Source organism: Naegleria gruberi (assembly GCF_000004985.1).
Source record: "Naegleria gruberi genomic scaffold NAEGRscaffold_12, whole genome shotgun sequence".
Lineage (NCBI taxonomy): Eukaryota > Heterolobosea > Eutetramitea > Acrasida > Naegleriidae > Naegleria > Naegleria gruberi.
The window spans coordinates 563764-580769 of NW_003163315.1; the positions used below are offsets into that span (position 1 = coordinate 563764).

General features: G+C 34.5%; 9 protein-coding genes across 9 annotated transcripts; 3 read left to right on the plus strand and 6 right to left on the minus strand.

The window, feature by feature from the left end:
- Positions 1–55: 55 nt before the first annotated feature.
- Positions 56–1639, minus strand: NAEGRDRAFT_65120 (uncharacterized protein; the record flags this gene model as incomplete). Its single annotated transcript, XM_002679858.1, has 1 exon — positions 56–1639. One exon carries the CDS (start codon positions 1637–1639, stop codon positions 56–58), a length of 1584 nt encoding a protein of 527 aa, XP_002679904.1.
- Positions 1640–2152: 513 nt separating this feature from the next.
- On the plus strand, positions 2153–3958 carry NAEGRDRAFT_65121 (uncharacterized protein; the record flags this gene model as incomplete). The annotated part of the gene is made up of 1 exon (XM_002679725.1): positions 2153–3958. One exon carries the CDS (start codon positions 2153–2155, stop codon positions 3956–3958), a length of 1806 nt encoding a protein of 601 aa, XP_002679771.1.
- A 917-nt stretch (positions 3959–4875) lies between these two features.
- NAEGRDRAFT_47494 (uncharacterized protein) lies at positions 4876–6015 on the plus strand (the record flags this gene model as incomplete). The annotated part of the gene is made up of 1 exon (XM_002679726.1): positions 4876–6015. The coding sequence occupies one exon, from the start codon at positions 4876–4878 to the stop codon at positions 6013–6015; it is 1140 nt and encodes a 379-aa protein (XP_002679772.1).
- A 27-nt stretch (positions 6016–6042) lies between these two features.
- On the minus strand, positions 6043–6969 carry NAEGRDRAFT_65124 (uncharacterized protein; the record flags this gene model as incomplete). Its single annotated transcript, XM_002679859.1, has 1 exon — positions 6043–6969. One exon carries the CDS (start codon positions 6967–6969, stop codon positions 6043–6045), a length of 927 nt encoding a protein of 308 aa, XP_002679905.1.
- A 414-nt stretch (positions 6970–7383) lies between these two features.
- Positions 7384–8301, minus strand: NAEGRDRAFT_31888 (uncharacterized protein; the record flags this gene model as incomplete). Its single annotated transcript, XM_002679860.1, has 1 exon — positions 7384–8301. One exon carries the CDS (start codon positions 8299–8301, stop codon positions 7384–7386), a length of 918 nt encoding a protein of 305 aa, XP_002679906.1.
- Positions 8302–8491: 190 nt separating this feature from the next.
- NAEGRDRAFT_65126 (uncharacterized protein) lies at positions 8492–10105 on the minus strand (the record flags this gene model as incomplete). The annotated part of the gene is made up of 1 exon (XM_002679861.1): positions 8492–10105. One exon carries the CDS (start codon positions 10103–10105, stop codon positions 8492–8494), a length of 1614 nt encoding a protein of 537 aa, XP_002679907.1.
- Positions 10106–10638: 533 nt separating this feature from the next.
- Positions 10639–12285, plus strand: NAEGRDRAFT_47497 (uncharacterized protein; the record flags this gene model as incomplete). The annotated part of the gene is made up of 1 exon (XM_002679727.1): positions 10639–12285. One exon carries the CDS (start codon positions 10639–10641, stop codon positions 12283–12285), a length of 1647 nt encoding a protein of 548 aa, XP_002679773.1.
- A 35-nt stretch (positions 12286–12320) lies between these two features.
- NAEGRDRAFT_65128 (uncharacterized protein) lies at positions 12321–12947 on the minus strand (the record flags this gene model as incomplete). Its single annotated transcript, XM_002679862.1, has 1 exon — positions 12321–12947. The coding sequence occupies one exon, from the start codon at positions 12945–12947 to the stop codon at positions 12321–12323; it is 627 nt and encodes a 208-aa protein (XP_002679908.1).
- A 168-nt stretch (positions 12948–13115) lies between these two features.
- Positions 13116–15360, minus strand: NAEGRDRAFT_82519 (oxidoreductase). Its single transcript, XM_002679863.1, has 2 exons — positions 15320–15360; positions 13116–15058 (listed from the first exon to the last, which is right to left on the minus strand). Exon 2 carries the CDS (start codon positions 15042–15044, stop codon positions 13143–13145), a length of 1902 nt encoding a protein of 633 aa, XP_002679909.1. The 5' UTR covers positions 15045–15058; positions 15320–15360; the 3' UTR covers positions 13116–13142.
- Between the last annotated feature and the right edge of the window lie 1646 nt (positions 15361–17006).

Below are 17006 nucleotides of genomic sequence, written 5' to 3' on the forward strand. Positions count from 1 at the left end.
TACAATATTGAGAAAAAGATATTTACGAATCATGTAGTTTATTATTTAAAATAATTTAAAGAGTTGGATATTCTGCCTTATCATAACCATGAGGACGAGGAGGAATTAAGAATTGATTAACAGTTTGACTCATTTGAACAACTGGTTTCAGATATTTTACAGGTTGATAACTGAATGGAGTTTCTTCAAAACAACCAAGATGTTCCAATAAACGTGGAGCTCTCTTAATCATTCCCATCAATGACTTGGTTGCCAATGCAGCCATTGTATCAAAATGACGATATGGGACACCAAATTTCTCATTCAATTCCTTCATCTCATCAGCTGAATATTCACCAAGATCTTGAACCCAATCATTGTACTTGGTCAGAGAGGTTGTTACATGATAGGATCCTCCTTGTTTGGATCTTCTCCAAAGACCATCGAGAGCACCACAAGTTCCCATCACTCCACAGCAATAGTCTGAGATTGGTAAGAGTGGCAAGACTGGTTCATCCAATCCTAAGGCCTTTCCTTGTTTCCAAGCAAGACCAGAGACACAATCAGCAATTTGTTGCCAACCAGATCTGTATGAAAGTGGACCATCATTTCCATAACAATTCTCAGAGACATAGACAATACCATAACCACGATCCTTTACCATCTCTGTTACTTGTTTGAATCCAAAACCTAATTTTTCCAAAGCTCCTGGTCTGTATCCTTGAACGAAAATATCACACTCCTTAATGAGCTCCCTCAGTTTTGATTTTCCTTCTTCAGTTTTCAAATCAATAAAACATGAATTTTGTCCAATATTATCCAATTGGAATGCACTTCCATCAGGACTGTGTGGTCCAATAACTTTCAAAACTTGAGCTCCATATTCTGATAAATTACGACCAATGACAGGACCTGCAATAGCTCTCCCCAAACTCAAAACTTTAACACCATCAAGAATATTTCTTGTACCAGTAATTGGCTGAGGTTTTCCTTCTGAAATACTTTCAACTTCCCACAATGGCTTTGCATGAATGATTTGTCCGTGTTCACTTTCCAAAAATTCCTCTCTCGTCAAGCAAGTAACACCTGCTTGTTTGTATTGTTCATTTGAAACTTTCTCAATATCAGAAGAGTTCCATTCCAATACCTTTTCTTGAATAAATGCAAATGCTTCAGCTGCATTGAGATTTTGATTATGTGGAATTCCCAACATGTCAAAAGTTGGTGTAGCATTCAAAGAACCATGCAAGTGATAGAATTTACCATCCTTACATTTGTAAATATTGGTACTTGCAAATCGATATTCATTACTGAATGTATCATGATAATCAGTATTTGGTAAAATCTTCATAAGAGCTGGAGTGGCAGCAAACAGTACAGTATTCAAGTACATCAAGGCACGATCCAAATTGACTGTGACATTTTGCTCACCAAATCTTTCCTTACCAAGTAAATTTGCCAAACTTCCTTCAATTCCCTTCAGTACAGAAACTGCTTCTTGTTGTTTGACAGGACATGGAAGTATTGGTTCCACAAGTCCAATACTTGATTCAAATTTGACCTTCTCCAAGAGTTCAACCACCTCTTGATCAATTCCAACTGGTAAATCCTTACCGATCGATTCAACAATTGTTTTAATAGTCTCTTCAAGTCTTGCCATTATAATAATACACAGATCACACACAACAATTATTCAACTCAAAAAGCCAATGATGACAATTAATGTTAATTTTTTTTTAATTCATTTCCCGACGACGCACAGTTAAACCTTTTTAAATCAATTACCGCCTCATCAAAAGAAATGGAAATATAACGCTTTTGCTGATCAATATGATGACGATGATTGGAACTGAATGGTTTTGATAATATGTGCTGGTAGTAGCATTGTAAGGCGTAGCCTGCTTTAAATAATTTTCATTTTTTTTGTAAGCGGGATTGAACGCAGCGGTAAAGACTTTCCCGCCAAGCCCGAAATTGTGCTATTTGCTGATTTTGAGTGGGAACCCGAAAATGTTAGATTGATCCGAAGCCCAGTTGGTATTTTGAATAATTAGAAGGAAGGTTGTGACAAATTTTCAAAATAAAAACAATCAAATTGATCTCTGTAAAGTGTTTGATCAGTTTTTGAAGAGTATTTGTAAAATTGTAAAGTAATTGTGAAGAATTTGAGAAAATGAAGAGACCTCTAAATATTGCAGCTTGTTCTGGAGTAACTGGTGACAATCCGAATGCAATTTATGATCAAGCAGTTGGTGATCATCCAATCGATGTCATTATTGGTGATTATTTGGCTGAGGTTAATATTGCATGGCATGCATTGGCTAGAAAAACAGATCCATCCAAAGGATACGATGAGGGTTTCGTTGAGAATTTGAAACCAGCATTGCCAGTTTTAAAGGAGAAAGGTATCAAGGTTGTTGTGAATGCTGGGGCCTTGAATCCTTCAGGTTTAGTCCAAGAATTGAGAAAGGTCTTGAATGAGCAAAAGATTGAAATGAATATTGCTTGGATTGAAGGTGATGACATTGTAAGAAAGATTCCTGAATTAATTGAAACTGGAAATGAGTTTATTCACTTGGATAATCCAAATGTCAAGTTATCCGAATGGAGATGCACTCCAATTTCTGCAAATGCTTATTTGGGTGCTTGGGGAATTGCCAAAGCATTGAATGAAGGAGCAGACATTGTCATTTGTCCAAGAGTTACTGATGCTTCACTTGTGGTTGGATGTGGTATTTGGTGGCATGATTGGAAAAAAGATCAATTTGACATTTTGGCAGGTGCTGTCATGACAGGACATTTAATTGAATGCAGTGCTTATATTACAGGAGGAAATTATGCAGGTTTTAGAAATGTCAAGAATAATGTCGATTTACCATTTCCAATTGTTGAACTAGCTCATGATGGCAGTTGTGTCATTACAAAACATTCAAACACAAATGGTGAAATCTCACTTGGAACTGTCACTACCCAATTCCTATATGAAATTCAAGGACCTATCTATTTAAACCCTGATGTAACCTGTCATCTCAGTACTGCTCAAATTACAGAAATTGCTCCTGACAGAGTTGCATTGACAGGTATTAAGGGAAGTGCTCCATCCAAGCAAACTAAAGTTGCCATCTGTGGAATTGGTGGCTATCAAGTTGAATTCTCTGTTTACATGACAAGTCCAAACGTCCAAGAAAAGGAAGATCATTTCAGAAAGCAAATGATGAGGATGGTCAACCCAGAAAAATTCCTAGTTCTTGATGTGACCAGATATGGAGGACAAGTTCAAGATCCAAAATCTCAAGCAGAGGCAACTTGTCAAATTCGTGTTTTTGCTCAAGCTATTGATGCCGAAACAGTTTCGTTTAAGAATTTCACTGGACGAATCTTGTCAACTGGAATGCAAGGATTTGGAGGTTTCCACTTGAATATGGATTTCAGAACTGCTCAACCAAAACCTTTCATTGAATATTATCCAGCACTTCTTGATGTATCCTCTCTAGAACACACAGTTTTTGTAAACGACAAGGAATTCATTGTAAACGATTTGGAAATTCCAAGACAAGAAATTTCCTGCTCAGTCAACCAACTTCCAACTCTCGAATTTGACCCTTCTAAATATCCAGAAACAATCAGGGCTCCACTAGGAAGAGTAGCCCTTGCTCGTTCTGGAGATAAAGGAGGAAACATGAATGTTGGAATCTATGTCCTTCATGACCAAGCATGGCCATGGCTTAAATCCTTCCTCAACGAGGAAACTTTTAGAAAATTGCTTGGAAATGATAATTCTCCCGACTATATTATCGAAAGATGTGAATTTGAAAATTTGAGAGCTGTTCACTTTAAAGTGATTGGAATTTTGGGAAAGGGAGTTTCAAGTACTGCAAGAATGGATTCATTCGCCAAATCTTGGGGTGAGTTTTTGAGAGCTCGACATGTGGACATTCCATTGGAAATTTATGAAAATTGCAGTGTAGATTTATTGTAAACGTAACAAGTTTCGATTCGAACTTTAAAAATGTTGGAAAAAATGCAACAAGAAGAAGAAAAATCAAAGAATTGTTTTGCTCTCTTTTCTGATCATGATGAAACAATTTGTTCTACCAAGCCGAGTCCACAATTAGCACCTCCCGATCATCAATTTTTCAATAAATTTGGGAAAATCAAGATGGTTGTATGTCGAGTAAATAATTGTTTTGTAGTTTCGGAACACGATGAAGTATTTGTTGGTAGTAAGAGCGGGTGGCAACGATTGGGAACAAGTTTTAAATTTACCAATGAGAAAATAGTGCATATCAGTGCAAGTTATCATATTCTTGTTATGATTTTACAATCTGGCAATACTACAAATATTGGGACAAGAGTATTTTGGTGTTTTATTAATACTAATGGAGGTGGTAATAAATTTGGAGAGACAATTACTGAATGTACAGAGTTGGTGGATCATTTCTCCAATAAGGAAGGACCTCAAACTACTACTTGGTATCATTTGCAAGATTTTGAATTGATGGATGGGGAATATGTTAATTATACTTCATGTGCTGCATATGCCTGTACATTTATTACATCCCATGGAAGACTTTTTGCATGTGGTAGTAATCAATTTGGTGAAATAGCTCAACCAACAATTAGTTTTAGAACAAGTAATGTTATTTGCAAAGTTAATCTTTGTAATCTTGATCCTTTGAATGAATGTAAAAATCCATTCTTTGTCAAATCAGTGAATGGGGATCACAATATTATTGCCTTGACAAAGGATCATAATATTTTCTATTGTGGATATCAAATGGAAGCTGGAGGTAAAGATCTACCAATGATGAGACAATTGAAACGACATGACACAATGGAACCTTATGAATACAGGAATATCAAGAAAAAAGACGAGTTCAAGCACTGTTTTATGCCATGCAAGGGCTTGTGGAGCAACGATTTGGAATGGAATCTTTGAGGTCAATTGAGAAATGCCGAGAATTGCTCTCGAAAAATTTTGACAATTTCACAAATTATACAGTGGCTTGCACTTATAAATTACTGAGTCGATATGAAATGGGATATGGAAGGGTTAATTATTCGAGATTCTATCTGAATTGTGTCAAGTCCTATTTTGATGGAAATGAGCCAAAGAATTCATTTGAGAGGAATATGAAACAATTGATTAGAACAGCTGAAATTGTGGACTCACATAATGAGATGGGTCATTTATTTGTCAAGAATTTGCCAGAAATATTTGAAGCAATTACCAATCTTCCATTACCAGATGAAATTATTAAGGTATTGCAGCAAGACTCCGTCAACTCAACTAATTATTTGGATCAAATGAAAATTATTGAAATAATTGTAAATCACACTGTCCAATTCTCTAAAGAAAAGACAAATTCCTATAAGACAGAAGAACAGAGAAAGTTTATTGACAACTATCTTGAGAATTTCAAATCCATCTTTTTGAATGGTTTGAGCATTTCAATGCTTATGCGCTCTGGACAGGGAAATGAACTAATTGAAGAAGCTGCTTTGAAAGTTACCTATTCATCAGAGACTGAATACTTTCCCTTGCTTCCTATATTTGTTCTGCCATATGTTGCTTTGGCCAGTCGTTTCCATTTACAAATAGTGAAACAGATCGAAAATGGGCAAACACAACAGGAAAGCAAGAAGAATCCAACAAGTGTAGATTATTACGAAATTCTAGCCAAAGATTTACTAGCTTTGAGAGTGCTTGCAAAGAGATACAAACGAGTTGAATTTTCTTATGGAACCATGATGAATGAAATGGACGAAATTTTAAAGAAGAAAGTTGAACAATCATCTCAACAGAATGTGGAATTCAGCACAACTTCTGACGTGGCCACGCCACAAACTACTCACGTGGAGAGTTCTTGTCTAATTGATGAACAGCCACTTTCCTTTTTATTGGGATTTGTTAATGAGGCAGCTCAACACTCACAACCATTCGAAAGTTCAAACCAACACATTGCAGAAAATCCATTCCACTTTCTTTCTGAGGATTTTTCACAAATGCTCTCTCCCGATTTTTCATTCTTTTAGTTTTCACACAAATATATTTGAGTTTATTTAGAATAATGAGAAAATAATCATGGCAACCATCAGGACAAAACCACCCAAACTCAATCCTGAAGCTCCACTAGTAGAACGATCTTTAGTCAAGGTTGTCAAAAGAGTTCCAAAGATATTCTCAGCTGTAATTGTAATACTGAAAGATTCAGCAGTAGTAGAAACAGGGAATGTAAAAATAGTTGAGCCAGAGTAGATGTTTAAAGTTGAAACAGTTGCAGAATAGGAAGCACTCTTAGCAGTTACAGTAATGGTAGAACCAGAATAGATCCACAACTTTCCATCATTTCCGTACAATTCAACCAAAACTTTCAACTTTCCATCTTGGAAATAACTTGTTGCATTAATATTATTCAATCCAATATAACAAGTTCCAGTATACTTGTACTTGGTTGTGCAAGTAGTAGCATTAGCAACTGAAGATTCACATCTGTAAGTGGTAATGACATTTGGAGAATTGAAAATAGTTCCAGAAGCACTCAAACAATTGGTGGTTAAAGGACTTGGAGAAATTGGAACAGCAGTATTACCAGCATCAAACTTTCTGAATTCAGCTTCTTTGAAGTAGTATATTCTGTACATTTCTTTAGTATTGTCAGAACCCAAGTTGATAGAATTGGAGGCAAAGTTTCTGGAATCCAAACATGTAGTGTTAAACTTGTAGAATTGTTGGTTGACATCTGTGAAAGTGGTACAACCAGAACAAGCACAATCAAGGGAAGCTCTTGGAGCAGCGATGGATTTGAAATTGTTGTTGGATGGGAGGATGAATGATTTGGCTGAATCCATGGTTGACCTAACGAGAGGAGATGATTCTTCGTAGGTTGAACCCATTGGACCACCTAAACCTTTTTCAATGGAAATGGTGGAGCTTTGGACAAGTTGACACAAGACCAAGATGAGAGCGATAGCAATAATTGATTTCATTTTGTTTTTTTCAATGGACTGTCCAGAGGCATGGTTGCGTTGTGAATTTAAATGTTTTTCACACTGTTACACTGCTTTATTGATGGGCTTCAAAATACATTTACTTTAGTCCAACACATGCCCTCTCATGGAAAGGGAATTTATTTTTTTCAAGTGAAAACCAATGAAATAGAGAGTTTACAACAGTTGAGTGAACATTTCTGTCTGAATATGGAAATTGGTTTTATCCAAAGGGCGAGGGTTCCATGATTTTAATTGGTTGCTGAAGAAGATTATGAACATTTTCCCTGTTTTTCAGTTGACTATTTGTTCAAACTTCAAGAGTTGTTGGAAACCAAATGCCAACGCCCACAACTTTTTAAAGTGCATTCCTTAAACGGTAAGTGTCGTATTAACAAAAATTTTGTAAATAATTTAATATTTATCTTTCAGGTCACGTACAGTTTGCAAGATTTTAACACTTGACCAAGTCTTTAAATCATCCTCAGTGGCAGAACCATCTTTAATCATCTTATCAAAGAATTCTCTTCTTGTTTCAAAAGATTCCAAGAGGGCTGCTTTAAAGTATGGATTGTACTCTTTCTCATCTTGCCATGTGGAAGGAACAGTTCCATGAGATTCCTCCATCAAGTTCTTATACTTGTTCAAATATTTTCTACTTGTTTCTGTATCAGAAATCTTATCCACAATGAATTGCATATTCTTGAGTGTATATTCATGACCACAACACAATAGCATTCTCTCTGGATCTTTAATTTCCTTATTCAATTTTACAATATTATCAAACATTTGTTGAGCAGTTCCTTCAAAGAATTTTCCACATCCTCCCACAAAGAATGTATCTCCACAGAATAAACAATCGAAATTGCCTCCCTCTTCATCTGATGTTCTGACAAGATAACAAACATGTCCATTGGTATGACATGGAGTGTGATAAGCCTGAACCACAGTCTTATCATCAAAGATTGTAAATGACTCCAAATCACTCTTCAATTCTTGATTGACTCCTTCACATTCTCCATTTCCAACAACTTGTACTTTTTCCAATGATGAAAATTCCTTCCAATTCTTTACAAAATACAAATTACCTCCGGCATGATCCCAATGTTTATGAGTCGTCAGAATAGTAGAAAGACTCTTTTGATTGAATAATGATTGTCCCTCATTGCTATTCAAATATTGATGAATCTTTTTAGAATCGGAAGGATCAACCATTGCATATTGATTAGTATGATGATTGATCAGAAAATAACAATAATTATCGGAGAGGATTGGTAGAATATGCAGTGAGAGTTTGCGACTGAGAGGAATGGTGCGTGTATGGATGGACATTTTTTTTTTAATTTGAAAATTTAATAAATTTCAATCTTTGAGTGCGTATTAATTTATTTGGAAAGTTTACAATTTTGTAAAGAGAATTGGAATATTTTTTAATGAGCGCGTGCGTACGCATCTGGATGAATATTTGCTCTTGTTGAATTGAGGGGATTGGCTTGGAAATGAATGAAAAAATTCAAATTTACTATGGAAGTATTTTCAAATAAGGAAAGTAAGGTTTACACTTTTTGAATTTCAAATCTAGTAAGGTACAATTATCTTTGAGGAATTGGGATTCATTCTTTCGTTTGTTAATTTTCTGCAATCGATCAAAATTAAACTTGCTAGCACCTATTATATTATCCGATTCTAAACTATTCGTTCTCCTGTAAAATAGAATATTTGAAAGTTGCAGCTTGTTGGAATTGGTAAACTCATACTTGGCTATTGTGAAAATTTTCTCATTCTCGCAGACAACACATAATAATTCCATTTTTGGAAGTCTCTTCAATATTTCAATGAATTCAGAAAGCTCACTTTCATTCTCTATTGAAACACTAATTGAGAATATTCTAGAATTGAACCAACATGACTCGAATTCAGAGAATTTGATACAAATCGGATCTTTGATCACTATTTCAGTTTGTTGTAAGGTAGTTTGTGAGTTCAGTAGTTTGAATAAACTGACACCATCAACAGATTGATGAAATATTACAGTTTTGATCATTTTTTGATTAACTTGTTCTATAATTCTAGATAGGAATGGAAGAACAGATGCATTTCCTTGAATTTCCAATTGTTTCACTTTAAACTTTTCATGATTGACTAATTTTTCAAACTTGTGCAAATTATATGAAGTTAATTGACATTTAAACAAGTTCAAACAAACATCATCATGAACCTTCTTCCACTTGATACTGAAAATTGATCCAACAATCAAATTTTCCACTCTGAAATATTTCAATAAAACATGCATCCTTATTGGAATTAAACATGTTATTGTTGGAATTGGGATTCCTTTCCTTTTTTTCATCATGTGGATGATATTTGGTAAATTGAGTGATGTATTCTCATTCAGATTGAAAGTATTTTCAATTTGCAAATGTTTCATTTTGGTAAATTGTTGTTGATTTTCAATATTTTCAAGAAAATGTTCCAAAATTTTGCTCATCTCGCTAACATTACTATAATAATGAACATTGAATGCCAAACTTCTCAAATGTTTGAAACTTTCAATGGTGGGAATTTGATAAAACTTTGGATTTCCAATTATGGAAAATTTCACAACCTTCTTGAATGGCAAAGAGCTCTTAATTTTTTCCACCAGAACATTCCCACTCCCCACAACATACACTGAAAAGTTCTCATCATGAACTTGATCCACACTCTCACTACCCTCCACATCTTCACTCAAATTTAACACAGCATGATTTGCATTCCTCTTACATGCCACATCCACATGAAGAATGTTTTCATCCAAATGACTATCATACTTGATGTGTATTGGTAAATAACAACAGCAAATTTGTCGAAAGTATCGACAGACATGACTAAGGCAATTCATCACTTCATCATGACAAAACCACTTGAACACATTTTCATAGACAAAATCTGGATGAAACTGTTCCAACAAGATGTAATACTCCATCAATTTCTGCCTATTCTGCTGTTGCTGCTGCTGATGATGATGTTGATGTGTAAGTGTTGTTGTTGCTGAATTGGATTGTCTTCTCCGAAAGGGTTTCATAAATCGTGTTTCCTCTCCATCTTCATTACAGACAATCCATCCCATGCAAGAAGTCAATGTTTCCTTCATCATGTTATATGTACTCTTATTCCTTTCTAATGATGATGATGATGATTAAAATAGTAAGTTGATATTGAATATTAAGGTTTTGCTGTTTTTTCTTCTTCTATAATTTAAGTCCATTGAATGAACATGAACACCCTTTTCGCCCTAATTGATATATAGTCCAAATGGAGTTGATCTCTTTCTCTTATATCCCTTCTTACTGTATTCAAAGTGACTGTAATGCAAAAAGAGGTGCAGTTTGTGATCATGTGATAGTGAGGAAGGATGTTGTGATGTTAATGCTGTGTGCACACAGTATAGGAAGAATACAACGTAAGGAGCATGATGTAGTGATTTGGATTCAATATATCTCTTGGGATCTTTTGGATTTTAAAGAAAATATGGATTAAGAGTTGAAAGGGTTATTAAGGAAATTTTGAGGAATGGAGATATGATTGAATAATGGAACGTCTTGATTTGGGAGTGTATTAAGTAATAATATTGTAATTAAATTATTTAATATTTAATTATTTAAATATTTAAATAGTATTTAAAAAAAAATGTCAAAAGATGATCGGCACATATCGGGATTTAACAATACAATAACTTATCAACAAGATGCCGGCACGACTGATGCAACGACGAACAGGATAGCTCTCACCGAACAATCATCCCTTCTCCATCATCAGGAAAATAATAATTTAAATAATAATCGTGATGATGATGAGGAAAATCACACTTTGGAAGGCTTTGAAAATTCAAATCACATCGAGGATGATAATGAGAATTATTTAAATAATTACTTTACCCAATCAATTTCTAAACATTATAGGAAAACTCTCTACTCTCAATGTTTTGCCTTGATTTTGAATAGGAGAATTGAAAATGTTGCCTCCTTTATGTGTTCGATTGTTTTGGCAGTAGCTTTGGCCATGATTGCGTCGACACTCTCGGCCACTCACACAATGATTGAAGATGCCGACTGTACTGCTGCATTACAAGTGAAGGAGATGTGTAAGGTGTGGAGTAGTGAATTGAACTGTACGAGATATGATGGACAAGAGTTGAGGATTGGTGGATATGTATTTGATGAGAGTTCTCTCTTTTATGCCAACGTAAATAGGAGCAAATCGATGGGAAGGTGGTACCAGCGAAATAGTATTGCATTGGCTTGTCCTGTTTTGTGTAGTTCGGATAATGTAACTTGGAGTTATAAGGATTGTGAAAATGTGGAAAATCAAACACTCATTGATAATGTTTGTTTAAAGTTCGATTCAGTCTTTTGCTCTGCGAACATGTTGGTAGAAGAAACGATATTTTCAGTATTTGCCAAATTGAAGGACAGTAGCTTTGATGTATGGTTATCTTTTGCACCACTTCAATCACCAATTGTAATTTTATTGTTGAAGGCATTCATGTCTATTCCTTCAAGTATTTTCAAAATTGATCATATGCTGTATATTTTGGTACCATTCTTCATGTCTTGGATTGCTGTCAAGGCGAGAATTCTTGCCATTTTGGGAGTTTATAATGTGGCTGAAGAGGCTGTGCCTTTTATATTCTCAATTATTTTACAATTATTGTCTGATATTATATTCCCCTTCTTTGGAGCTTTTTTTGAAACCATTGGTCACATGTTGGGAAAATTAGGAAGCAAGATTGCTCAATCATGTAAACCACCAAAAGAAGACGATTGTTGTTACTGCTGTGTGAATTGTCCACCATGCCCAACTTGTCATTTTGGATTAATTGAATATTTCAATACGGATATTTCTATTGCTGATTATATTTTCCCAGATAGAAAAGGAAGGTATTATACCATGTTTTCAATTTGGTTTGGAACTCACAAAGAAAATGAAATACCAACGTCAAAGGATTACGGATACATTGGAGGATGGAGAATATTCATTGGAATTGTTATTGTGATGGTTTGCATTCTTGCCATGACCATCATTGTGATTATCAACAACTTTTTCCCAATTCTGAGTCATGAACGAATTATGATTGTCTATTTCTTTTTATTTTACTCTGTTTTACATCATTCTTATGGATTTATCAGCGTCATTCTCTACTTGATTCACATGAAAAGAGGAAAGAATATGTATATTAGGGTCGTATTTTTACTGGTTAGAGTAATTGGATTATTCTTGATTATTGGAACAATGTTTCACTTTGCATTTATTGAATTTTTCCCTTATACTTGGTAATAATTTAACCAATACATGTGTATAATTGAAAGAAATTAATCAATACACCAACCAACTCCAATGCTCTCTGCAAAATCATAATCATTAACAATATCCAATCCTGCACATTTCATCAATTCAGTAACGATTTCAAAAAATTCACCTTCCAAAGCAGCATGTAGAGGTGTAATCCTCCTTTCTATATGTCCTTCTTCAGTATTTTCACACGATTGATTCTCTAAATCAATTGGACCCAAATTAACATCCAAACCAGGTTGCTGAATTAAAAGCTCTACAATTTCCAAATTACCATTCTTACACGCCTGATACAGAGGAGATTCTCCTGCATTGATATCAATTGGAAGTGAGGAACATGTCAGAAGAGTTTTGACTACTTCTGTATTATTATTTTTACAAGCAATATATAATGGACTGGTTGTGGAGTTTCCCTTGTTGATGTCAATTTGAGGATGAGATAATATTTCTAAAATTACATCTATCTGGCCTTTATTTGAAGCAATGTAGAGAGGTGTGCCAGAAATTGAGCTTTGATTCACGTCAATATTTTGTTGGGATAGCAAATATTTGACAATTTCTAAATTTGAATTTTGACAAGCAAGTGTCAATAAGGTTTCTTGCTCTTTTGAAAGACTTTTTAATATTTCATCAGACAGGAATGTCATTTGGAGTTTTTCCAAATCACCTTCTTTAATACACGAAACTGCTTGGTCAAAACATAGTTTGTCATTTGCCATTTTTTAAAAAGAATTGAAGCTGTAATTATTTACCACAAGCATCATTGCAAGTCAGATCTCTCTCAATATTCTTGAAAATAAATGACATCGGCCTTAGAAACTCAATTATCAACAGGAGTTTATTTAAAAGAAGTTTCTATTGTCCATGAAGATATTGTTTGGATCTAAAGTTCTCTTGGATGCAACAAATTGATTATATGAACATTTTCCAAAGTACTTCTTCCAATCACTATTACCAAAATCTGGAATATAATTAGAGGCATAAAGGGTAGCACGTGGACGATCGAATTGGAATACAGATCTAGTCATATCATCCCAAATCTTTCTATTGTCAAAAGCTTGATAATTCAATCCAGCATCAGTTCCAAATGCATCATCTCTACCGACAACCATCAAATAACTCCACTTTGAAGTGGTTGGAACTGAAAGGAATGGCAATGAGGCTGATGTAAAGAGAGGTGATGTTAAAATTGGATAAAGACCGATGTGTCCAAAACCAGTTGATTTGAGTGGTGTGAATCTATCAATAAGTCTGTCAAAATCACTCTTTCCAGTTTCGTCTCTAACAAAAACATCACCTGCCAAATAAATATTAAGCCATGGATGACGTTGTGTCCAAGCACCAGTTTGAATTAAAGCTGGTAAACTGAAATAGTACAATCTTTCATCCCAAATATTGGTTGGCATATCATCAACAACAGCCAAATCAAATGTTTCATCACATAAGGCAGCAATTTGTTCAAGGCTTTCAGCAGTACTATCAAATCTCTTGGTCATTTCCAATAAATAAATGTAAGTCAATCCTTGAGAAACCAAAGCATTAACTTGAGCTTCTTCTTCTGGTGAACGGTAAGTGGTACGTCCATTCAAAACCCAATTAATGATAAAATCTAAAGTTCCTGGAACGATAAAGGTTTGGACAGTATTAACATGGACACTTCCTTGGTTGACTTGTTGAATCTTGTCAACAGCTCTCAACAATACATTAATATCAGTTGAGACATAGTGGTAAATACGAGTGAATGGATGATTAGGTTCCAAATTAATACGAACACGAGTCATGATACCAAATTGACCCATACCTCCCAAAACAGATTTGAACAAATTGGAGGTTGGAGTAACAGTAAGAACATCTCCATCACTATTAACAACTTCCAATTCAGCAACGTGGTGAGCACAGAGACCTCTGAAAGCAGAGTCACCTCCAACACCTCCAATTGACAATGATCCACCCAATGTAATTCCAAAATAGTCAGGAGCAACATAAGGTCTCAATCCAAGAGTTGCAGCAGCACGAGTAAAAGCAAGCCAAGTGGCACCAGCTGAAGCCCACAATGACTTTTGACTTCCAACAGTAGTAGCTTGAGTAGCAACAGAGTTCAATCTAGATCCCAAATCCAAGAGAATTTGCAATGGTGGAATAGTATTATCATCATCCAATTCTTGCTTGGAAATCAAAGTGGCAACATCAACAATTTGTGAACCACCTTCAACATTACCTCCTGCACCTCTAATAACAATCTTGACAGGAGCAAATTGACTATTACAAGGTACAGACTTGACAGCCTTGACCAACTTGGCAACTAATGCAGTTGTGCTTGGAACAACAACCACCATTGGAGTATTGTGAACTATGTGTCCATAATCTTCAGCATACTTTCTCAAAGTAGCTTCTTGACCATTTCCACCCAACAAGGACGAAATGATAAAATTGTCAGCCTTTTCAGAAGCACTGAATGATAACAAGACCTTTTGAAGAGAAATCTTGAAGGCATTCAAAACACTAGTTGAAGGAACAGTACATCTAGTGGATGTAAAGTTGAAGGCATTATATTCGAAAGGATCAAAAGCAGCATATGGAGCAAAATTTGGATCAGAAACTCCAGACGAAGCAACCAGAGCAGATTGAGTCAGGGAAGTAGTGGTAAAAGTTGTGGCAGTATGGAAAGCAACTGGAGCATTAGCAGCCAAAGTACCTACACTGCAAATAGTTGCAATCAATACCAATCCAATGATCAATTTCATTATCCTTGTGTGATCTGTGTTTCATCATCATCATCATCATCATTATATATAAAGTTTTAATCCAAATAAGAATTATATCCCAAACATGAATATTGGATAAGTCCATGGTCATTATCAAATTAATAGTAAAGATGACATCCAGATCAGAAGCGCATTCCGTAGTTAGAAGAGAAATATGATCAACGCAGTAGTAGAAGAAAGCAGATCATCAAATTGATATTGTTGTGATGAAGAGGTTGAGGGTAAGAAAAGGCAGCTGTAATTATGTAACGTACCTAACTGAAAATTGGAGGCAAATAAATTAGAGGTTTTTTTTACTGTGATGATAATAATACCAAAAAATTGTCTTTCACTTCTCTCTCATCAAATATGAAGAGTTTTGGAATTATTTCATAGAAGAGGAAGGTAAATACCGAAAAATATTTTGTTTATCAGTGATGGAAGTGCATTATTGAATGAAAGTGATGGTGAATTTTGATAGAGGAAAAATTGAAGTGATTGTGTGGGTGCTTTCCGATGATGAGATTGTGTTCATGGTATTAATAATGATGACTACCACCTAGTTATGCAAGTAATTTGAATTCGGCATCAACATTATTAAATTTATTTAGAAGGATATGAATTTCATGTGGCTTATCTTGTTAAACAATGTTTTGTTACTGCAACAGAGCTTCTAATTAGAAGAGTATTATGTACTATTATTACGAAACAACAAGTATGCAGTCACGGTTGCACTACAGTTTTGATAGTATTGTAAACCAGAATTTACTGTAATTCACTGTGATTTTTTGATTCTTTTTGGAATTATTAAGCTGTTACTTGACATTGGAACATTTTCTCTTTACAACACAGCACTAGATCTGTAAAAAATCTAAATTGAACACCTCTATTATAATTTTGAAGAAATAATAATAAAAGAAATTCATCAAAACAATCAATTACTAATTTCTTTACAATGCACAATCGTGTCATTTCCAGACTTCTTTTTCAAGCTAGTACAACTCCAGCTATTTGATATGAGCTGATGAAATACCTTCTATCTCAATTAATTTAACAGATGTTGAATACAGAGAGAATATATCAGTGGAAAATATCTACTTCTAATGAATGTTTCTCATCCCTTATTCATTGAATATAATAGTATAGTATCACAAATATTAAAAGTAAAATATCCAATAATAGTGAAAATTACTGGAAAATATAATTATCTGGTAGAGAATGGATGAATGACATGCTGTTCGTGATGTTTCAGTGAGAAGACAATATCCACATCATGAGAAAAACAATAAAAACATGAAAATATCAGATATCCATGATTTTCACAAATTATGCTACAAGACTCGAAATTATACATTTAATAACATAATAAACATTATGAATTGTTTTATTATTATTGTTTGATTTGTAATTGGGCCATGAATCAACTCTGGCAGCATCAAATATCGGAACTTGGTAAATTGACAACATGATGAAAATCTGATAATAAATATGATGTTTATTATCTATTTAAATAGTAGTACTAAAAGACATGATTCAAGTTGGTGAAGTACATGTTGAGTTAATGGTGCATGTACTTTTTCAAAATCACAATGTACCTATCCCTATCATAACTTGACCAAAATTGATAAGAGAAAATTCTCCTACCTACTATTGACCATTCCGAACGATACTACATTCACAGTTTTCCAACTTGTCCAGTAGATCCAGCAGTGATGATGAATTTAGTGAAAATTTTGACATTTCTCCAAAATTACATTACTAACAATTAATTTCCACAAATACTATTATTATATTGATGGAAAACAATAATGATGATGGTTGGTGAATGATCCGATGATGGAACACCAAATTGTGATTTTCCATCATGAAAAATAAATTCCAATTTCATGATGATAATCCACCAATAAAAATTACTATTATTACTACTATATAGATCATGTTGAGATGATGATGTGAAAGTTG